At 39.1% G+C, this 25,122-nt stretch overlaps 1 protein-coding gene across 1 annotated transcript in view; it reads right to left on the reverse strand.

The window, feature by feature from the left end:
- adgrv1 (adhesion G protein-coupled receptor V1) overlaps window positions 1-25,122 on the reverse strand; it is a 175,885-nt gene that overhangs the window by 20,836 nt on the left and 129,927 nt on the right. The window contains exons 85-86 of the mRNA XM_066711856.1: window positions 19,127-19,305; window positions 13,932-14,089 (exon numbers count right to left, since the gene is read on the reverse strand). Of these exons, the coding sequence (XP_066567953.1) occupies window positions 13,932-14,089; window positions 19,127-19,305 (337 nt within the window). The remainder of the gene's footprint in view (window positions 1-13,931; window positions 14,090-19,126; window positions 19,306-25,122) is intronic.

Consider the following 25,122-nt stretch of genomic DNA (forward strand, 5'->3'; position numbering starts at 1 on the left):
AGATCTGCAGGGACACACGGACCCGGGGACAAAAATGGAAATTGGGCTTCAAGGCATTCAAGACAGAAAACAGGAGACACTTCTTCACACAGAGAGGCGTCACAATCTGATCAAACTCCCCAGCGATGTGGTTGAAGCTGAAAATGTGGGAAAATTCAAAAATAGACTTGATAGGATCCTTGGATCACTTAATTATTAATGGACACCAAATGAGCACGATGGGTCGAATGGCCTCCTCTCAATTGTAAACTTTCTTATGTTCTTATGTTCTTTACAAGAGCCAAGCTTATGTATGTACAGTAATACAAAAGCATAGACAATTCAGTAGGTTCTTCTAGTGTCATTCAGAGAAGGGGTTTATATAAAAACAGGCCACTGCTTAATTTGATTTAAACCTTTCTTGACTAAATTGTTTAGGTAAAACATTACGGCAAGACAGAGGTATGATTTACAAAGAATTAGGACTACTCACCAGCAGATTTCAAAACTAGCAAACACACACATCCTAAAATAATGATAAAACTAGTACTGCCAATCTGCACACACACACAAAACCTAAATAGATCAATCAATGGTGTATAATTATGCCATTTAAAACAGCATCTTACAAAAAAACCTTCATCACTAAACTGATGAACGATGACAGCATAGGTAATCAAAATACAAAAAAATACAACTGGTGTAAATGTGATTCCTGCAATTTGTGTCAGACTGTTCCCCTGGCAAAGAGGGATTTGTGGCTTTTTCACAACCATTTAACTGAATGCAACAGAGCTGAACTGCTAAAAAAAAGGAAAAAAATATATATAAAAAGAGATGCTTTGGTTCAGCTCACAATGGTTGATGTAATAATCTTCCAACATGTCTAAAGTCTTTATTTCAGCCTTATGTCTGCCTTATTTAGCATGTCCAAAAACTGACTTCATCCATTTCTCATGCCAGTCACACTGCCCAGTTAAGGACTGCTGCACGTAGCTTGTTAAGTTGTGGCTGCAAGCCAGACCAGGACACACTTGAGCTGCTAAAACTGAACACAACTAGGACAACCGCTCACTCTTCGCAAATCCTTATTTAATCACCCTCACGTTAATCTAAAAACCACTGAAGGATAAAATTCAGGGGGATCTGAATGCCTCTATTCTTTAATGTGATGTATCTTCTGAATCGCTCACTCTAGTGAACATAAAGGGGTTCTTTAATAACTCTCCGTCTTCTTACTTACTTGCTTATACACCATTGGCAACACTGTTATAATACATTCAATATAAAAATAGTAAGATCCAAAAGGTTTTTTGGAAAAATTAAGCTGACGTTCACATTTTCTTTCCTTGTTAACTATGAAAATCTGCATTTCCTGGGGACATGAAATTAAGTTTCTTAACTTAAGTAAAACAGACTACAGAAAGGTGTACTCTTTGTGTTACTTTGTGTTTGAAATCAAAAGGAGAGTGTGTTTCAGAAGAAAGTCTTGTCTCACTAACAAGGAGTACATTTCTGCTGCAAATATGATGAGAACAAATTGTGAACCACCTATGTTTCTAGTTCCTTTCACAAACCTCAGTGTGGTTTTATCAAGATCACAGACCTAGCCTGTTGTCTTGCATATGACAGCTCTTGCGTGCAGTCAAGCTAAATCCTCCATCCATTACATCTATGATACCAGACTTAGGGCTAGACCAAATACAACTCTTGACCTACCCGCAACAAATAAATTACAAACTAGTACCCTACTGTGTTTGTACTTTGCAGTTCAGGTATAGATCAACTTTTATTTTGGTCTAGCCCTTAATCAGGAAGTGAGCTAAAGGTGAACTCAGAAGAGTTTTCCATTTTCACTATATTTCCTGCATCCAAGATACTTGCAAAAACGATAGGCTGCGTATGCAACCCCGGTTATCTGAAAAAGGAAGCACTGCCCAAGGGGGAGGGGTTTCTGTGCACTTCCGTAGGAACCCGATCAAAATGTCACTCGTCCCCTGAGCCGTCCTGGAGCGAGGACTGTAGTCACGCTCTACCGGGAACTGTCTGCAATCAGCATATACAAAGTGGGGCTACAGAGGTTAACTCTTACGTCCACTGCTTACAAGAGCAAGGCCGGCTGCTCTACTAGTGCAGCTAGGAGCGAGGCCGTAATTTACTTGCACAATGTCTGGCGCGGGCAATCAAGCACTTGTGCGGCCTCCGCGCAATATCTTGGCAGTGGACCCCTGATCCAATAGGAGCGGGTCATAGACCCAATGAGATAAATACAATATAATACATAGCTGGCTAGTCAACAGATTAGCTGAGCTGAACAATATACAATATATACATATCGCGTGACAGCAAGACCTTCATGCTGTCAGCGCGCAGAACAAGAGCATCCAACTCAACTGAATAGTACAGAGTGGAACAGCTCCATTGTGCTGACAATTTAGATTTCGTACAAACGAACTATATACACCACGGGGCGCAGGAACGAACTCATGTACCACCCATGGAACACAGGAGCAGTTGACACCTGCTGGTTAGACCGGCTAACGCAGGGCAACATTAGCTCTACTTTAAGAAAGGAACTATATACACAGCGAGGCAGCTAAACTCAAGCGCCATCAGCTGGGAACAGCGGCAGTGAACTCCATTCTAAAATTTCGGAACGGAGCCACAGTCCTGATGTTTAACATATAATACATATACACTCACCTAAAGGATTATTAGGAACACCATACTAATACTGTGTTTGACCCCCTTTCGCCTTCAGAACTGCCTTAATTCCATGTGGCATTGATTCAACAAGGTGCTGAAAGCATTCTTTAGAAATGTTGGCCCATATTGATAGGATAGCATCTTGCAGTTGATGGAGATTTGTGGGATACACATCCAGGGCACGAAGCTCCCGTTCTACCACATCCCAAAGATGCTCTATTGGGTTGAGATCTGGTGACTGTGGGGGCCAGTTTAGTACAGTGAACTCATTGTCATGTTCAAGAAACCAATTTGAAATGATTCGACCTTTGTGATATGGTGCATTATCCTGCTGGAAGTAGCCATCAGAGGATGGGTACATGGTGGTCATAAAGGGATGGACATGGTCAGAAACAATGCTCAGGTAGGCCGTGGCATTTAAACGATGCCCAATTGGCACTAAGGGGCCTAAAATGTGCCAAGAAAACATCCCCCACACCATTACACCACCACCACCAGCCTGCACAGTGGTAACAAGGCATGATGGATCCATGTTTTCATTCTGTTTACGCCAAATTCTGACTCTACCATCTGAATGTCTCAACAGAAATCGAGACTCATCAGACCAGGCAACATTTTTCCAGTCTTCAACTGTCCAATTTTGGTGAGCTTGTGCAAATTGTAGCCTCTTTTTCCTATTTGTAGTGGAGATGAGTGGTACCCGGTGGGGTCTTCTGCTGTTGTAGCCCATCCGCCTCAAGGTTGTACGTGTTGTGGCTTCACAAATGCTTTGCTGCATACCTCGGTTGTAACGACTGGTTATTTCAGTCAAAGTTGCTCTTCTATCAGCTTGAATCAGTCGGCCCATTCTCCTCTGACCTCTAGCATCAACAAGGCATTTTCACCCACAGGACTGCTGCATACTGGATGTTTTTCCCTTTTCACACCATTCTTTGTAAACCCTAGAAATGGTTGTGCGTGAAAATCCCAGTAACTGAGCAGATTGTGAAATACTCAGACCGGCCCGTCTGGCACCAACAACCATGCCACGCTCAAAATTGCTTAAATCACCTTTCTTTCCCATTCAGACATTCAGTTTGGAGTTCAGGAGATTGTCTTGACCAGGACCACACCCCTAAATGCATTGAAGCAACTGCCACGTGATTGGTTGGTTAGATAATTGCATTAATGAGAAATTGAACAGGTGTTCCTAATAATCCTTTAGGTGAGTGTATACACATACAGTGAGGGAAAAAAGTATTTGATCCCCTGCTGATTTTGTATGTTTGCCCACTGACAAAGAAATGATCAGTCTATAATTTTAATGGTAGGTGTATTTTAACAGTGAGAGACAGAATAACAACAACAAAATAAAAAAAAACGCATTTCAAAAAAGTTATACATTGATTTGCATGTTAATGAGTGAAATAAGTATTTGATCCCCTATCAATCAGCAAGATTTCTGGCTCCCAGGTGTCTTTTATACAGGTAACGAGCTGAGATTAGGAGCACTCTCTTAAAGGGGGTGCTCCTAATATCAGCTCGTTTCCTGTATAAAAGACACCTGTCCACAGAAGCAATCAATCAATCAGATTCCAAACTCTCCACCATGGCCAAGACCAAAGAGCTGTCCAAGGATGTCAGGGACAAGATTGTAGACCTACACAAGGCTGGAATGGGCTACAAGACCATCGCCAAGCAGCTTGGTGAAATGGTGACAACAGTTGGTGCGATTATTCGCAAATGGAAGAAACACAAATTAACTGTCAGTCTCCCTCGGTCTGGGGCTCCATGCAAGATCTCACCTCGTGGAGTATCAATGATCATGAGAACGGTGAGGAATCAGCCCAGAACTAAACGGGAGGATCTTGTTAATGATCTCAAGGCAGCTGGGACCATAGTCACCAAGAAAACAATTGGTAACACACTACGCCGTGAAGGACTGAAATCCTGCAGTGCCCGCAAGGTCCCCCTGCTCAAGAAAGCACATGTACAGGCCCGTCTGACGTTTGCCAATGAACATCTGAATGATTCAGAGGAGAACTGGGTGAAAGTGTTGTGGTCAGATGAGACCAAAATCGAGCTCTTTGGCATCAACTCAACTCGCCGTGTTTGGAGGAGGAGGAATGACCCCAAGAACACCATCCCCACCGTCAAACATGGAGGTGGAAACATTATGCTAAGGGGACAGGACAACTGCACCACATCAAAGGGATGATGGACGGGGCCATGTACCATCAAATCTTGGGTGAGAACCTCCTTCCCTCAGCCAGGGCATTGAAAATGGGTTGTGGATGGGTATTCCAGCATGACAATGACCCAAAACACACAGCCAAGGCAACAAAGGAGTGGCTCAAGAAGAAGCACATTAAGGTCCTGGAGTGGCCTAGCCAGTCTCCAGACCTTAATCCCATAGAAAATCTGTGGAGGGAACTGAAGGTTCGAATTGCCAAACGTCAGCCTCGAAAACTTAATGACTTGGAGAGGATCTGCAAAGAGGAGTGGGACAAAATCCCTCCTGAGATGTGTGCAAACCTGGTGGCCAACTACAAGAAACGTCTGACCTCTGTGATTGCCAACAAGGGTTTTGCCACCAAGTACTAAGTCGAAGGGGTCAAATATTTATTTCCCTCATTAACATGCAAATCAATTTATAACTTTTTTGAAATGTGTTTTTCTGGATGTTTTTGTTGTTATTCTGTCTCTCACTGTTAAAATACACCTACCATTAAAATTATAGACTGATCATTTCTTTGTCATTGGGCAAACGTACAAAATCAGCAGGGGATCAAATACTTTTTTCCCTCACTGTATATACATCACCAGGTCACCGGGGCACCGGGGTCCCGGTGGACTCGTAGGCCACGGTAATGGTGTCCACAATCCAATGCGAGAGGTGCTGCTTTGAAAACGCCTGGCCCTGTGTCCGCGCTGCATAAGACACAAACAGTTGGTCTGAGTGCCGAATATCCTTATTGCGTTCCAAATAGCACCTGAGGGCCCGCACAGGGCAGAGCAGGTGAAGCTGACTCTCTTGCTCTGAATCGAAGGGATGAGGATGAAAAGCCATCAACTCAATAGGCCTGTTGACATGAAATGGAGATGGCACTTTCAGGAGGAAAGCAGGGTTAGGCCGTAGCGTGACCCTGGAGCCTTCTCCTGCAAAAGAGACACACGATGGGTGTACGGACAGGGCGTGTAACTCGCTCACGTGTTTTGCAGAGGTGATTGCCAGCAAAAACGCAGTCTTAAGTGACACCAGCTTCAGCTCAGCTGAGTTCAGTGGCTCAAATGGCGCTTGGGAAAGTGCGTCCAGCACTACATCAAGGCGCCATGCGGGCAGTGAAAGGGTTCGAGGAGGCCGTAGCCGTCGAGCTCCCTTTAAAAACTGCGGGGTGGGTGATGCGCCATGTTGCTCGAGGGCTCCGCCAGCTGAGCCAAGTACAAGGCTTTGATAGAGTGACGTTTCGATCGGGTTCCTATGGAAGTGCGTAGAAACCCCTCCCCCTTGGGCAGTGCCTCCGACTTGAAAGATTACCTGCTTATTTTCATTACAACATTAATATTAATGAGAAAAACAAGCATGTCATGTTTCCAATAAAACCTCAGATGAGCTAAAACAAGTCACATGCTCAAATTATATGTATATATCTTTAAAACAAATGTTTTTTTAAGTAACCACAACAAAGGATATTTATGAACAGCTGCTTTAGTTCTTTCTAAAGCGTGTTGATTTATTTTGTCATTGAGCTCACATATAGTTCACATGTAGCTCACATGCTTATCCTTAATATAAGATCCCGATCATTGAGTTTTTGTGGGGACACAAGGGTGTCATCTTATAAACAGAACAAACCCAAACACCTAGATTCCTTGAGGTCAAGACTCATTGATCAAATTCCAACAGTAACTATAGGTATAACTATAATTATACTACTACTACTACTACTACTACTACTACTAATAATAATAATAATGATATACAAGGATACTATTGCAAATGTGGATATTAAAGCTATGCTGTCCTAAGATCTGTATCCATCTGAGATTAAGTAATGCTGCTATCCAATACAGCGCTATTTTAAATCTCTCAATTTATATGATGACTAAGACAATTCATGGCATTTGCTAACTAGAGGACATCCATTGTCCATTTCACTGCCAACAAGCTGACAAGAAACTGTAAAGGGATGGAAGATCCGACTCAAATGGAGTGCACTGAGTCATAACCATGAAAAAACACAATCCTTATTAAGATAAACGCCTGCTCTGGTACTCCAGTGCTCCAGAATTCCTTTAATTCAGTGCCTGCAATACTGACAGCATGGGTCAGCTGTAAGTGTCCCCTAGCCAAGCAAATCAGCACACACAAACCAGTAATAACTGTTTTTCTTCTAGTGCCTTCAAGACTGCAGAAGGCTTGTTCTGCAGTGACAACAACAGCAAAAGGTAAACCTGAGGTAAAACTATATATAAAGGTAACACCTCCCTCAGAAACCCAAAATATAAAAGTTAAAACAGTCACATGCATTTCAAATTCAGACTGCGATCAACAGGGGGCTTGATTTTTTAAATGTAGTTTCTTTAGCTCTTTAATTTATATCAGCTGAAAAGGATCTGGATATTTGTTCTCACTCTGTTGCTTAATTTGAGATAGAAAGTGTTGCATAAATAAACTGTAAACTTGGAATTTTTAACAGTTAATCAGTCTTCTTGACACTCATGAACCACTTTTAAATCCCTAAGGGGTGCTGAGCATTTTTTAAGCAAGTTTTAAAACTACTTAGGCAGAATGTGTATGAAAATGCAGCTTTGCTTTCTGAAACAGAAGATTCTGTCCTAGTTGGACATTTAGAGCTTTAGTTCATTTGTAAGACTGCTCTTTGTACTAGGGAGAAGAAGTTGGTTAGGGAATGTATTACACTGACTGTTATATAGTAACAGTATCCAAATGTGATCCCATTGTTTGAAGGGAATTATCGGTAAGTCAGTATGAATATTGGGTGATAAAATCTATGTAAACCTCATAATTTAGGATAGCTTTGAATATTTTACGTGAATTATTTCTGCAGCTGATTAATAATTCTATGGACAGGGTTTCTATAAGTGTATTATTAAACAACATGTTTACAAAATATTTATGAAATGGGTACACAGCTGGTCTGCACTGGTCTGCACCAGAATATAAACCCTGAGCTAGGGTGTAACGGGGAGCTCCAGTCTCCCCCATTTCACTGTGATCCTGCTGGCTGCCTGGTACGATGCTGAGGTAAGAACAGACACAGCACAGATGGTCAACAACGGGTGTCCAAAGCTCCAGGGTCTCTCTCTGCAGTCACTTACTTTTCTGTTTAATCTGAGGATCATGGCCTCTCCAATCTGATTCCCGATTAGTGAGTTTCTCCTTCATCGCCAGATAGTAAGAAGAAGAAAATGTTCCAGTGGCTACAATGATGATATTGATGGTGGACCTTTGTGTTTAAAGACCACAGCTTGAATGTTTTGAGACATTGAGCAGTCCTGGGCAGTTTTTTGTTGTTATAGCTTCTACTCTGGGAGTAATTTTCTTTGGTTGTAACAACACCAATTCACATAAAATACACGAAGAGCAATTCATCAGGGAAAATGTAAAGGATCCTTCAACAAATAGATACTAACTAAAATTAATTTCATACAGCATGTCCACTAATGTTTAACAGGGTGTGAAATATTAGATCTGTGATTCTGTGCCACATGTATATCAGTTATTAATACCGACTTAAAAAGGGGATGTATACAGTGGCTCTCAGAAGTATTCACCCCTCTTGGACTTTTCCACATTTCATTGTGTTACAACATGAAATCAGAATGGATTTAATCAGGAGTTTTTGCCACTGATCAACACAGAAAATGTCCATAATGTCAAAGTGAAAAACATAATAAATTAATTAGAGCACCAATTTGCTGCCACCACCATGCTTCACGGTAGGGATGGTGTTCTCAGGATGATATGAGGTGTTAGGCTTGCACCAAACATAGCGCTTAGCATTGAGGCCAAAAAGCTCTATTTTGGTCTCATCAGACCATAGAGTCTTCCTCCACTTGGTCTCAGAGTCTCCCACATGCCTTCTGTTAAACTCTAGCTGAGATTTTATGTGAGTTTTTTTCAACAATGGCTTTCATTTTGCCACTCTCCCATAAAGGCCACTTTTGTGAAACACCCAGACTATCGTTGCAGCATGCACAGTGTGCAAGAGTTGCCATAGGCCTCTTGGTGGCCTCCCTGACTAGTGCCCTTCTCGCTTGAATACTCAGTTTTTAAAGAAAGACAGTTCTAGTCAGATTCACAGTTGTGCCATATTCTCTCCAATTCATAATAACAGACTTTACTGTGCTCCGGGGGATATTCAATGCCTTGGAAATGTTCTTATATCCTATCCCTGATTAGTGCTTTTGAACCTTATTCTGGATTTGATTTGAATATTCCTTCATCTTCATGATGTAGTTTTTGTTAGGAATTGTACTAACCAACTGTGGAACCTCCCAGAGACAGGTGTATTTAACCTGGAATCATGTGACACCTTAATTTTACAGAGGTGGACTCCATTCAACTAATTACGTGACTTCTAAAGACGATTGCATTCACCACAGCTCACTCAGGTGTGTCATAGCAAAGGGGGTGATTACCTATGCATTCAATTATTTTCTGTTTTGTATTTGTAATTCATTTAGGACAATTTAGAATGATTATATTTTTCACTTTGACATTATGGACATTTTCTGTGTTGATCAGTGGCAAAAACTCCTGATTAAATCGCACCACAGGTCCACATTAATGAAAAATATATGGTCTCTCTCTCTAAATACAGCTTTATTATACATTTTGTAAATATATGCACAATGCACACATATATAGCATAACAAATATTTCACCAACTTTTGAAAAACATTTATTTGGGTGCAGACATGAAACCAGGCCTTGAACGTTTATTTGTTTACTCGATAGGTGTTTTGCATGGAGTTTGCAAAACACATCAAGATCCTTAATACATGTGAGGTACAGTCTAAATTCTTAGTAATAAGAATATACTTAATTACAAATACAGCTTTTTGAAAGTAACTTTATACTTGTTGACACCGATCTAAAAATATATTTATAATCCAATCAATATTTAAAAAACTCATACAATTTACTAGTGGAATCAGGCTTGTGATGATATTATTGAAGTTGTTGCGTCGAAGCATCTTCATTTAAGTCTGCACACCTGTCTCGAACACACACAGGCTCTCCTCTCTACATCATGCTTTTCTTATTTTTTTATTCCCTATGCATTCAGAGGCCCAAAATACATCTTCCAGTTCTCCTCTAATTTGAATGATGCTGTGGTCATCAGATTCATTGAAGTAAAGCTCCATTCTCACTGCCCTGCGGCTGGGAGTTGATACGTACTGTTTCATTTGTCTGCTGACAGGCAGCTTTTAATAGATTCTTCCAACTACACCGGCCCATAAATAAAGAGCTTGAGAAGCTGTTGAAAACGTTTACACAGCCAGCTGTATGGCTTCTGCATTTGCAGTTTACCTAAACAGTCTCATGTAGCAGCTGTATATTTTTAGCACCAGACATTAAGTTACTATAAGGTTGTAATGGTGTGCCATACTAACCCAGACAGACTTATCTGAAAATGTTCCTATCCAAAACCAAAAAGCAAACAAACAGTATATTAATCAAAACTAAATGCCACACAAATTCTACCAGTCTGAACAGCTACTAAATAACAACATCCAATGAATGGTAAAGAAAGGATTAGAAATGGTACCTCATACTAAAGCTTTTACTCTGGATCTGAACTTGCCTTCTCCTATTCTGACAGATCTAAGCCCCCATGCCAGGGCTTCCTGCTGCTCAAGCTAGGCTAGGCATGGAAAAACTATTCTGTGGGCAGAAGTCCCTCCAACAACAAGGCCAGAGGCCACAGTACGCAATGCACAAGTGTAATGTACAATATGTGTCTACGTCATATTGTGGTTTTAAGTGTATGCTTTAATGAACAGCTTGTTGTATGAGCTATGCTGGCCCACTTGCTGTTGCTTTGCATTTCAAGATGCTTCTTTGCTGTAACAGACAGCTAGTATAGTAATGGGAAAATCTCCTTGGGAAACCTGAAAATTACCAAGCTGGTATAGTGATTTCAGCATAAAACATGTAATTTTATTTACCGATTAACCCCTTTCAATTATGTGATGTAGGTAATCCAGTGAAAAGGGCTGTGTTGTCATAGGTTTTACATATTATATGTAGACTTTAGATCGGCCGGTATCTGTCATAAACGCAGATCCTTAAATCACTAGTGAGCTCTGTAATGGTTTTAGAGGTTTACAAATATTCTAATTAAGTAATAGAAACTGTATATGTGGGCTCTAATGTTTGATAGATGACCACGACTGGGGTTATGCCTTTGTTTACCTTATATTTTGTCCAGTTAACCTTCTGCTTAGAAAAATAGTTCCCAACGTAATTCAAGTGAAAAAAATGATATACATGTACAGAAAATTATTATTTTTATTTGGCTATAATATATCCTTATTCATTTTAATTACTATTGTGCCATTAGTCTTTCTTATAGTTGATCTATACATTGCCAGAGTTCTTGAGTGACTTTTGGATCCTGCTGAAGTTAAAGCTGTGAACCAATTGCTTCTTTCCTGTGGATGTGCTGAAAATTCAGCTTTCAGCAGCTTTCAGCAGCTTTCAGCAGTCCTGTCACTGACATGATTTCCCTTGTCTCCAGACCAGCGTCAGAAAGAAGCTGATCAGCTTTTGCTCTTATACAGTGGTTGTTGTATCTCTTGCTAAGCCGCCATATGTGCATATTTATTTATTGTTTAATTCCATTGAATTTACAGTTGGGCATTCCACCATTTCAGCGGGCATTATTGTTTGATAAAGCTTGCTAGATATGGAAGCTGATTGGCCATTGGCACACATTCGTTTTCTGTTTCATATATTGTGGCCTGTGTTAAATTGTATGCAATATACAGTTAGGTCCATACAAATTTGGACAATGACACAATTGTCATCCTTTTGTCTCTGTATGCCACCACAATGGATTTGAAAGGAAACAATGAAGATGTGCTTTAAGTGTAGACTTTCATCTTTAATTGGGTGAACGGTGTAGGAATTACACCCATTTTTATATGTGGTCCCCCCAATTTTAGGGGCTCAAAAGTAATTGGACAAACTAACATAATCATGAATAAAATTGTGAGTTTCAATACTTGGTTGCAAATCCTTTGCAGTCAATGACTGCCTGAAGTCTGGAACCCATAGACATCAGCAGATGCTGGGTTTCTTCCCTGGTGATGCTCTGCCAGGCCTGTACTGCAGCTGTCTTTAGTTCCTGCTTGTTCTTGGGGCGTTTTGCCTTCAGTTTTGCATTTAGCAAGTAGAATGCATGCTCAATTGGATTCAGGACTTGGCCATTGCAGAACATTCCACTTCTACGCCTTAAAAATGCCAGTTCCCTTGGCAACCATACATGCACATGCCATAACATGCTTCAGAGATGAGGTGGTATGCTTCGGATCATGAGCAGTTCCTTCCCTTCTCCATATTCTTCTCTTCCCATCATTCTGGTACAACTTGATCTTTGTCTCATCTGTCCATAGGATGTTGTTCCAGAACTGTACAGGGTTCTTTAGATGTTTTGTTGGCAAACTCTAATCTGTTCTTCCTGTTTCCTGCATCTTGTGGTAAACCCTCTGTATTTACTCTGGTCTTCTCTTGATTGTTGACCTTGACACAGATACGCCTACCTCCTGGAGGGTGTTCTTCATCTGGCCAACTGTTATGAAGGGTTTTTTCTAAATAATTATTCTGTCATCCATCACAGTTGTTTTCTGTGGTCTTCTGGGCCTTTTGGTGTTCCTTGAGCTCACCAGTGCATTGATTTGGCCACACCTAATGTTTTTGCTATCTCTCTGATTGGTTTGTTTTGATTTCTAAGGCAAACCTGAAGGTAAAACGCCCCATGGATTGTTTCATTTCAATCCATTGTGGTGGTGTACAGAGTCAAAATGATGACAATTGTGTCACTATCCAAATATTTATGGACCTAACTGCATGTAATCAAACCATGTCTAACCAACAGTCATCATTTTTTTTTACCTCTAATCCCAAAAACAAAACATCCTGAAATCTCAAATGAAAAAATGCATCTGCTATAAATCATTTTGATTTGATCAATATTTTTTCAATTCCATGACCTGAAGACGTACTTGAAATTTTTATAACAACAGCGAATCAAGAAAGAATTTGCTGCTGAATTGCTGAATATTTTTAGTGCTGTTTTGAAGAAAGGAATAATTCAAAACTAAAAAATCATGATTTATGGAGAGTTGCATTGTACTTTCCTAATTTAAAAGAATAATAACGCAGTGAGGTACACTTGAGATTGGCCTCAATTACTATTAATGCATATGGAACCAAACCATTCTGGTTATGAGAAGAGGACATACTGTACTAAAAGGTGATCAGAGTGCCTTATCACTGCAAGTACACTGACTTCATAATAATACACACTGATAGCAAAGCCTGTACGACCTACCCAGTTAGTGCAGAGAAATAAAAAATAAAGTGCAATGCATTTGTATTAGTTGAATGCCCATCAAAATGTGTACCTTGAACTATTTGTGTCATTTGTGTTTAAAACAGCTGACTTTTCAAATAATTTAAAAACTCTGTCACAAATACATACATTCTGATGTAATTACAAAACTGTTATCAAGTTATCCAGTAACAGCAGTATAGGAAAACGCTGCCTTATCTCAGGATTGGGCCACACCCTTGTATAATATCAGCCAGAATTGAAATTGCATTGAAAGGTTGTAGCTGATAACTAGTTGTGTCAAGTTCACTGTGAACAGAATACATAATGCAATATGTATCTATTTATATAGCACATATTATAAAATTTAGCTGAGAAAGAAACATTGTAATGTATTTACAGTTGAAGAAGAAACCAGTTTTGCTCAACATTTACTGTACTGGTTTCCTAGAATGTGGAATTATACCAAAAATAAATAATTATATAAACAAAAACACAGTGGGAATCTTAATGTGAATGTGTGTCAATCTGGTTTAAAAACAGGCTATATTTATTAATCTAGATTGGGGTTTTGCATGTGGCAGTCCTGTATGCACAGAGTTATTATTTAAAAGTGCCATTTAAAGCACAGCCTGAAAAAAAGCACACACACTAGGAAGTGGTCACACAAAAGGCAAGTACCTGTGCTATTGGTCCTTCCTCTGAAGACATCGTCATAAGATTTCCACTGCTGTGTCACCTGGTACACATGAAAAAACACCACGAACACCCCCACCAGGCACACCAAGGGCACCAGGACTGCAGTGCAGAGGGCAGCATACACGTTAGGAATGAAACACCTGAGAGAAAAACACAAAGATAAGAATGTGATAAGTAAATAAATACAATTCAATTAAATAAATAATGAATAAATAAGTCTTGTTTTCATTATACTCCAATTAGAATAAACTACGGTGAAGAAATCTGCAGCATAAGGAATATCTACAGCAGATTATGGTAAACTTGGACAAAAAACAAAAACAAATTCCGACTGAATTTGCGTGAGATTTATTTCTTTATAGCTTGTATCATGCTCATGCGAGTGCACATATTTGACCATAGGTAGTATCCTAATTAAATTGTAAATATAAAAGGCTGATTGTAATAATAATTAACTATTTTTTAATTCACTCAACAGCAGGATAATCTATAAACAAATGCATCCATGAAAAGCTATTAGGACTGAATGACAAATACTCAATTACATGCTGATTGCGGCCATATTTGTTGCTGTGTAGAACATAATACTGAAGTGCATTCGTGTGCGGACTTGTTGAGTGGTGACAATGGAAATTGATAAGGAAAGAAAAAATAACTTTATGATAGCACAATGTAGATACAGGCTAGCAAAATCAGTCTGCTCTAGTACATGGAAATCTATTTGTGGTTTGTTAAATGTGGTAAGGGCTCAGTGTGGTAATCAAAATGGAAATGGATTACCACAGGTTCAACCATTCATTAGTTTTCACAAAGTGTACTAAAATGTAGTAATAGTAATTTGTAAAACTGAAAAAAATAAAGTTTCCATTGTGGCAGGCCTGGTACTTTTTTTTTCAGATTAAAAATTATAATGCTATTGAATTTAATAATTAGCCAACATCTATTCCACAAATGATAATGTACTTATATTTTCAGGTAAGTATAGTTGGTCTCTGTAATTATTATTATTATTATTATTATTATTATTATTATTATTATTATTATTATTAATCAGAAACATCTACACCGTGTGTAGTCCAACTACAAAATGAGTTAATTTGCTTAGCCATTGGTAAAGTAATTTCTGCTGGAAACAATGATGTGGCTGTGGGGGGCTGTCCTGAGAGGCCCCTGTAGAGCGATGAACAGGCCTATACCTGGTACAGAATCAAATTTTCTGACAGCTCTGCTTTCTTGGCATTCTAAGCAAAAGCACAAGGCAAAAACAACAACAAAAAAAGCTTAATGTTCAAAATCACATCTGTTCTTTCAACAATTATGCCAGATTCATGCTGAGACTTTTCACTTTCACATGCTTCCATATTCTGTTTTGACTAATACAGAACTATTATGTGTTGAAATACTTTGCTAGAATAAAGTTTTTCAATAGACTATAATAACCAATCTCATTACAAGCTTTTAACAGCAAAATAAGGAAGCAACACATTCTAGCTCAAACTGTCAATACTTTTACTTCTTAGTTGAGTTGAAATCTGTGTAACTTTCTATATAGTGCTTTCACAGGCTTTCCCTTTGTTTTTAAGCACCCAAGCTCTGGGCAAACTTCAGTTTTTTATCTAGGGAATTTTAAATGTAATCAACAGGATGTTCCTGTTATTCTCTGGCTGTACAATTAGGAACAGTAAACTCTCATGTTCGGCTATGGGAACCTGATGTAGAAATGACGTGCAGGTTATGGTACTGTGTGATAGGATATCTAAATAATAAAGAGAAGTTGTGATTCACAGGGTAACTCCCTCTGAATCAGTTTGAAACAAAACAACAAAAAAAGGAGTAAGGTCTCAAATATTTACAAAGCATCACTGTGAACAAGACTGACTTTCTCCACATTCATTACAAGGTAAACACATTCAAAGACATCTGCCTGATATTCTTGTAAGGCAACCTAGTGGCTTTTACAGCATCTGTCTGAAAATAAACACTGTGCTCATATGCCTGGCTGAATCAGCAGTTAACCTGATCAGCAGAGGTTATTGGCCTGTGCTTTGCATTCACAAACTTAGTCCAATATCAATAGCCACAGGAATTAATTTCCTGGTTTCAGACAGAGACATCATTGAGGTTTGGAACAAAAATGGACATAAAACCATGGACCTGATCTTTCATGTTACTGTTTCCAAATAGTAATACGACCTCAATTACATTTTTGTTTACACTGCCCTTAGACTTTATACTGGTGTTCCCGGTCTGCAGTGGTCAGTACCTATCAAAAGTGGTCCAAGGTAGGAAAAGCGGTGAACTGCCTACAGGGTCATGGGCAGCCAAGGCTCATTGATGCACGTGGGGAGCAAAGGCTGGCCCGTGTGGTCCGATCCAACAGACGAGTTACTGTAGCTCAAATTGCTGAAAAAGTTAATGCTGGTTCTGGTAGAAAGGTGTCAGAACACACAGTGCATTGCAGTTTGTTGCGTATGGGGCTGCGTAGCCGCAGACCAGTCAGGGTGCCCATGCTGACCCCTGTCCACTGCCGAAAGCGCCTACAATGGGCACGTGAGCATCAGAACTGGACCACAGAGCAATGGAAGGAGGTGGCCTAGTCTGATGAATCACGAGTTCAAGGTGTTGACTTGGCCTCCAAATTCCCCAGATCTCAATCCAATCAAGCATCTGTGGGACATGCTGGTCAAACATGTCCGAATTCTATATATACAAACTCATATAATTGCCAAGTCAATCTGCAATGGCCAAGTCAATCACCTGACCTGAATCCAATTGAGCAGCATTTCACTTGCTGAAGGCAAAACTGAAGGCAAAACGCCCCAAAAACAAGCAGAACTAAAGACAGCTGCAGTACATGCCTGGAAGAGCATCACCGGGGAAGAAACCCAGCATCTGGTGATGTCTATGGGTTCCAGACTTCAGGCAGTCATTGACTGCAAATGATTTGTAACCAAGTACTGATACTCACAATTTAATTAATGATTATGTTAGTTTGTCCAAATACATTTGAGCCCCTAAAATTGGGGGGACTACATATATCAATGGGTGTAATTCCTACACTGTTCACCCAATTTGGATGTAGCTACCATCAAATTAAATATGAAAGTCTACATTTAAAGAGCATCTTGATTGTTTCATTTCAAATCCATTGTGGTGGCGTGCAGAGGCAAAATTATGACAATTGTGTCACTGTCCAAATATTTATGGGCCTAACTGTACATAAATCTTATTAAATATATCTACAACAATGCCACATCAAACAATCCAACTCCACCAAGATACTGAAAAGATCAAGATCTGCAAAGGAGTATTTTACGGAGACACAATCTCTCCAAAACTCTTCATGACAACTCTTGAAGAAGTGTTCTAAACTTTGGACTGGAAAGAAAAAGCAATTTTTAGACATTGTCATCTTTGCTAAAATACCCGAAGACCTGCAGCTTGAAATTCGAGAACAATCAGATGCAAGTAAGAAAACCAGATTCAAAATTTACTTGAATAAGACCAAAGTGTCAAGTCAAAGTCTACCTTGGGCAGGAAATCAATGCAGATAGAGATCTTAGGGATGAAAATCAGTCATGGGAATGGGATGGAGCACATTTGGAAGAAATGTAAGACTACTGAAACTAAATCTACCCATTTGCTTGAAGAGAAAAGTATTTGATCAATACATACTACCAACGTTCACTTCTGGCTCTGAAACCTGGCGACTAAACACAAGAAATATACAGAAACTGGAAACAACATAAAGAAGCATGACAAAGACGCATGCTTGAAATAACAAGAAGAGACAGAAAAACAAATAAATGGATCAGAGAAGAAACAAAAATATGTGACATTATTGAAAGAGTGAAAATGTTAAAATGTCAATGCGCTGGACTCACTGCAAGCAGAATAGACCACAGAATGTATGTTTTCCCAATGTATTTGTGTTCATAAATTATATACATATTCTTCATAATATATTGCTTTACTGACCACTTTAATTATGTATTTATAATTTAATTATTTACATTCAAATAACCATTTATTCAAACATACACTGAGTGGCTACAGTACCGAAGTGGTATGGACTTTATGCATTAGATTGTGACATAAAATTCTCACTTATTGTGAAACCAGAAGACAGTGAAATATATACAGTTACAAAAATGGATGGTTGAGAGATTTTTAACTGCATCATAAAGTGTATGATGTTTCTGTTAACACTGACTGTTTAGAGGTCTTTCAGCATTAACAGCTGTAATGTTTAGTACGAAACAGTATATTATCTCATTGCCAGGATACTGTTTTCAGGCAAAAACTTAAAGAATAAAAACAAACCTCTGGGATTAGTTCACTCTCATTTATATTTAACAGCTTAACCTATTGTTAAATTACCTACATTTTTATTTTCCTACATCATAATAAGATTAACAGTATACTATTGTTTTCTGAATATACAAAACTGATTAAGTTCTAGTTCCTGCAAGAAATGACCAAAAGCATATTGTCCAGATTGCACTTGAAACTGTTGAAAAGATGATTTATGTTCATACTAAAAAAAGACATGCTTTTAGGAAAGAAATATTCTTCCAAAGAAATTGAAGAGCAATGATTAATGCTATTCCATTTCATCAGATTATAAGACAAATTGGCTGCTGATGAAAAGTGAACTGATTCTCTTATCCGGTAGCTCTTGGCATCTTAGCTGTTGTGGGGAGCCCCACTGAATGCTGAGTTGGAAGATGAGGGACAGCAAATGCAGCAATAGATGATATAAATGTTTTACAGATACAGGTTCATGGGACAAATGCTAAGTTAGAAGTGAACCATCCCAAAATTATAGCAAATTATATTTCTACCTTACCCTACCAATTCAAACAGTAGACAGTCTTGCTCATACTAAACAATGCCTAGTGTACTTCCTGTGAACTTTGAAAGTGGTCACCATGAGCGTTGGCCAAGTCTCCTGGTCCAAGAGGGCTGCAGTGCCTTCAGGATATTGTTCCACTTGAGCTCTTAACTAAATCAACAGAACCAGAGTACGTTGTCAACTATTTAAAGAGAGCTGGAAACTCTTGCTGGGCTGCAGGATCAGAACATTGGGCACCCTTGAGCTTAACGGAACGAACGCCAGGAGGACATTGACCAGAGCAGGAGTGGCCTACGTTAGAGAGAGCTGCATGTTTACTCACACGTCCCCATTGACGAGACCGTAGACACTGTGGATGCTCCAGCTGTGTGCGCCCAGCAGGATGATGACCAGCAGTGCGATGACCAGAGCAGGCAGGCCCCAGCTCAGCAGCAGGTACAGCAGGTAGCGCCGCTCCGTGTGCTCGTTGTTCATCACCAGCACTTGCCAGAAGTTCACCGCCTGCAGGGAAACACGGACCAGGCATGGGACCCATGACACACACCACACATAACACAGGCAACATAATTCTATAGAGGAGTGGTTCCCAACCCTGTGGTTAAAGAAAAAAAAATTGTTCCTGTTATTTTTGTAAATATAAAATGTAACCTATGATAAAATTATTTTAAACACATAAAGTGAAAGTATAAACCACATAAATAATGCTCATTCTATATTTGGCCTTTTTTAATTCTCAAATTTTATACAGAATCACAAATTTCAGTGAAATTTAGAAAGCCGGAAGTCTGCAGTGTTTTCTGCTTTTTGTGCCAGCTTATCTCTTAACTGTCTGATGGGACTAATAATCAGCTCAACTGGACCAGTTTAACTTAATGTCACAATTCTTAATTATTCTAATGATTTTGATAGACCTCACTGGACTGAGGCCCTCCGTGACCTGAGCTATCCGCTCCTGAGCTAAGGCAATTGTAATGCTACATTAACCTCCATACAGTGATTCTCCATTCACCCTGATGTCTGAGAAATATTTTGAAAAAGCTTTCTTTGACAGCATCTTGGCAGGTTGCAGTATCCTGTTATGTAATGTCAGGAAACACTGACTGAGCCGGCAGTCAGTTGCACTGGATTCAATTCAGACACTGAGCTCTGATTTAATTAAGGTTAATATGGCAGGGATCTTTTCCAGTATACTGTACTGTAAATGGATAGCAAAGTTTCTGATGGAATTAACAGTTAATTTATGCTCCATTTTGTAAGCAAAGTAATAGAGCATTAGCCCAAAGGCTAGCCCACTTAACAGAAAATAATTGTAATAACAATGTACTATAGTTGATCAATCAAATAGATAGTTTTGATTTTATAACAACAGGTAATTAACCTGCAAATTAGCTTGTGTTTCCTGAAACACAGGGTCATTAAAATATTTGATTACATATTTAATGCGTATTGCATATTCTAGAATGGTCATAAACAGTACTACATTTACTATAAATATTGAAAGGATACATTAGCAATAACCACAAAGGAGCTAGCACAGCATCTATAACTGGTATATTTAATAAATGGAACTTTAATAAGATGCAACACAAATTAAACCAGTACAGTATGAAGGAAGCATGAAAATTTTAACATGCAAAAAAAGTTAAACATGCAAATTATGTTTATTAAAGCTGAATACAAATATGGATGTTAAAATTATCCTGATATCCACAGGTAACATGATTTAACAGAGCCAGTGAAAGTTTTCTGAAGTGCTAATAACAAAGCAGAGTTTAGGCTTAAACTTAATTTAATTCATATAATTTAATAATAGATCTTTCTGCAAAGCCATAATTTCAGACTCATTTCAAAATCTGTTATTATCAGCAGAAAACTACAAAGCACATATCTGAATCATGTATTTACACATAGAAATACTTTCCAGTGAGAATCACAATTTTGTACTTCCAATTTGTATAGCATGGGTGATTTGTTTGTTTGGTTATTCATCCTGTCATTGATAATGCAGTGGAGGATAACTAGGGATTAAACTAAAAAGATCCACAGAATACAATCAGTAAAAAATATATCTAGAAAAAGAACTGAAATGTACATTTAATTTCCTGGTTCCTCAACACAAGCAACCACAAAATTCTTTAATGTTATAATCAATCTACAGTGAGGGAAAAAAGTATTTGTACATTTGCCCACTGACAAAGAAATGATCAGTCTATAATTTTAATGGTAGGTGTATTTTAACAGTGAGAGACAGAATAACAACAAAAAATCCAGAAAAACGCATTTCAAAAAAGTTATAAATTGATTTGCATGTTAATGAGGGAAATAAGTATTTGACCCCTTCAACTTAGTACTTGGTGGCAAAACACTTGCTGGCAATCACAGAAGTCAGACGTTTCTTGTAGTTGGCCACCAGGTTTGCATCTCAGGAGGGATTTTGTCCCACTCCTCTTTGCAGATCCTCTACAAGTCATTAAGGTTTCAAGGCTGACGTTTGGCAACTCAAACCTTCAGCTCCCTCCACAGATTTTCTATGGGATTAAGGTCTGGAGACTGGCTAGGCCACTCCAGGACCTTAATGTGCTTCTTCTTGAGCCACTCCTTTGTTGCCTTGGCTGTGTGTTTTGGGTCATTGTCATGCTGGAATACCCATCCACGACCCATTTTCAATGCCCTGGCTGAGGGAAGGAGGTTCTCACCCAAGATTTGACGGTACATGGCCCCGTCCATCATCCCTTTGATGCGGTGCAGTTGTCCTTTCCCCTTAGCATAATGTTTCCACCTCCATGTTTGACGGTGGGGATGGTGTTCTTGGGGTCATTCCTCCTCCTCCAAACACGGCGAGTTGAGTTGATGCCAAAGAGCTCGATTTTGGTCTCATCTGACCACAACACTTTCACCCAGTTCTCCTCTGAATCATTCAGATGTTCATTGGCAAACTTCAGACGGGCCTGTACATGTGCTTTCTTGAGCAGGGGGACCTTGTGGGCGCTGCAGGATTTCAGTCCTTCACGGCGTAGTGTGTTACCAATTGTTTTCTTGGTGACTATGGTCCCAGCTGCCTTGAGATCATTAACAAGATCCTCCCGTGTAGTTCTGGGCGGATTCCTCACCGTTCTCATGATCATTGAAACTCCACGAGGTGAGATCTTGCATGGAGCCCCAGACCGAGGGAGACTGACAGTTATTTTGTGTTTCTTCCATTTGCGAATAATCGCACCAGCTGTTGTCACCATCTCATCAAGCTGCTTGGCCGATGGTCTTGTAGCCCATTCCAGTCTTGTGTAGGTCTACAATCTTGTCCCTGACATCTTTGGACAGCTCTTTGGTCTTGGCCATGGTGGAGAGTTTGGAATCTGATTGATTGATTGCTTCTGTGGACAGGTGTCTTTTATACAGGAAACGATCTGAGATTAGGAGCACCCCCTTTAAGAGAGTGCTCCTAATCTCAGTTCGTTACCTGTATAAAAGACACCTGGGAGCCAGAAATCTTGCTGATTGTTAGGGGATCATATACTTATTTCCCTCATTAACATGCAAATCAATTGAAAACTTTTTGAAATGTGTTTTTCTGGATTTTTTTGTTGTTATTGTGTCTCTCACTGTTAAAACACACCTACCATTAAAATTATAGATTGATCATTTCTTTGTCAGTGGGCAAACGTACAAAATCAGCAGGGGATCAAAGCAAACTTTTTTCCCTCACTGTAGTTAATTTCCCAAGGAATACAATAAAACAAATATGTATGTATTGTACATCTCAACAAAATCTATTTTGATCATGCTAACACAATAACTAATTTCCTTTTAATTATGTGGTTTTAAAACCATGTCTAATGTGTTTGATATATGTATACATTTTTCTTCTTCTCACTCAGTGGGACAATCAGTATTAGTCGTTGCTCTGAAGTTACATCAGAAAGAGCTGCTTGAAAATCTCTCAGTTCACAGCTGTGTTGCTGCAGCTGCGGTGAAGAATGTGTAGTCTGTCAAAGACTTTCAACAGGATCAGAGAGACAGGGGTGACCCTTAATGGCACCTTCATCCGAGCAGCAGTTGGAGAAATCTGCACAGTCACACGTAGCAGTTTTGAACTGTGTTATATAAAAACCTTACACAAGACAGAATGCATCAAATAAGTCTCACTGGCAAAGGAAAAAAGAAAAAAAATATATGTATTACATAAAAAAGGAGAAGTAAAAATGCTCTCTGCACAGTGCTCCACAGGCCTACTTCTGGGGTTATTTCCACTCTTATATGTACATATCTGATATATATATATATATATATATATATATATATATATATATATATATATATAAACACACAGTCTAACTCTGCCTGAGAGCTATATTTAAACGTTTTGAATTTCCCCTTTAAACACCCAAACATGACAGTGAGCCATCGATGGTATTTTGCATGAATGTTGAATGCATCCCAATATTACGGCTCACGTAACTTATTAAGCCAAGAAACACTTCCCTTCATGAACAGAAGGCTTCATAAAACAAGGGCCATTACTTATGCTGAATGAGAAAGGTTAATCTTTTCATCATGTAACTGAAATTGAAAGTTGAGTTCCTTGAGATGCTCGGGCAGAGGAGTTGACAAGGATTTGTACCCGAAGTTATCTGCGTTGACAAGACCACAACTATACTTCTCTCTTTCTCCTCACACAGAGAGGAATACACCACTCTCCTTGACACGTACATCTCTCTGATCTTGACCTCAAACTTTAGAGAGATTTCACTTGTAAAAATAAGCCCTTTGACTGAAAGTTTTTTTTTCTCCCTCTCCTAACTGCATTTTTATTACAGCCAGATTAAACATGACTCACGGCAGAGCTTTCAGAAAAGATGCTCATCCTCATGTAAGTGTGCCCTATAAAACAAAAATAGATTCATGATTGTGCAAACAGGATGTACATTTTTGACTTCATGATTGTTAATCACAAGACTGGGCTTGAAGATGTTGCATTTCTCTATTGCTTCTGCAGACGTGTTACACCTTGACATCATTTCCCTGTCCTGGATAGGAAATTATTTATTTTAGTTTTCAAAGATAATCAGTTTGACAGGACCAGAATTCACTGGCTTCTAAAGAGAGGTGTTTTTGCTTGTGTGATTGACACGTCAATCCTAAAATGCAAAAAGTCAGAATTCTGAATTAAATAAACACTGTCAAAGGAAAATGCTCTGTCTTAGGAGAAAGAAATATGATGTATCTATTACCTTAAAAATCAACAAAAACAACAATTTAGGCGACCCAGTCCAAATCTAAACCATTTCAAAGCATGCTCAAATGTATGATCTGGCAAAGCATATTTATCACTGAAAAAATAAACAAAATGATTCCCATTCTCAAGCCAAACTATGGATCTCAAGGTGAAAATAAAATATTGTTTTCAATCACACTACACAGTAGTAGTTACTGATTGTTTCAGTTCCTTACAGTGTCAGTCAGGTGTTCATATAAGGGAAGTCACATTCTTAATATTATCAATAAACAGGCCTCAGTGTCTGAGTGTGATGTGGCCTGTTGCTAGAGGACTTGACTGCCAGTGATGTCAGTGTAATGACATAATGGTATTTAACAGAGTTACAGTATGGGATGCCCTTCCAGCTACAGCAACATCGGTCCAAAACTCAGTGACAGGTGCCATTAGTTACTACCTTGCACATGTTCTACTTGTTAAGTAAAGTCCCATCTGTTCTCTTAACATTTCTGTTAACCTGCTACTTTTCTTATTAACATTGAGTTGTTTTGGAAGATACAAACATACCAACTTTTTTGTAATCAAAATTCTTCATCTGGGCTTTTGCATATTCTTTAAACATGTTTTGTAACTGTGTTTTGTAAAACCTACCAGTCCTCCATGTAATTTCACGTTTGCTCTGTTGTAATTCACCCCTAAAACATGATTCCTAGTGTAAGTCATGATGACAATTACATTTGTGAGCTTGGTTCACTGCACTGAATGTTGAATGCATCCCAGTATTACGGTTCACTGGTTCTTATTTTGTTAAGAAGTGTCTTTGAAAACCTCATTGGACAATAATACAAAATGTGCACACCTAAATACACCTATATACAGACGGGTGAAAAAGTAATGGACAAACCTGAATAAATGAGTGGAGGAACATAACGAATGCAGATGCCTTCGTACTGCATGATACAATTAAGCAGTTAACATCTTATCATGCTCTGTGGCATGTATAAAAATGCTGAGCAGGCCCAGTTGACCTCGATTTTGGATCAAGATGGGAAGAGGAAAGGATCTTTGAAAGGGGTCATTATTGGGGCACGTATGGCAGGAGCTTC

The sequence above is a fragment of the Amia ocellicauda genome, chromosome 8, assembly GCF_036373705.1.
Source record: "Amia ocellicauda isolate fAmiCal2 chromosome 8, fAmiCal2.hap1, whole genome shotgun sequence".
Lineage (NCBI taxonomy): Eukaryota > Metazoa > Chordata > Actinopteri > Amiiformes > Amiidae > Amia > Amia ocellicauda.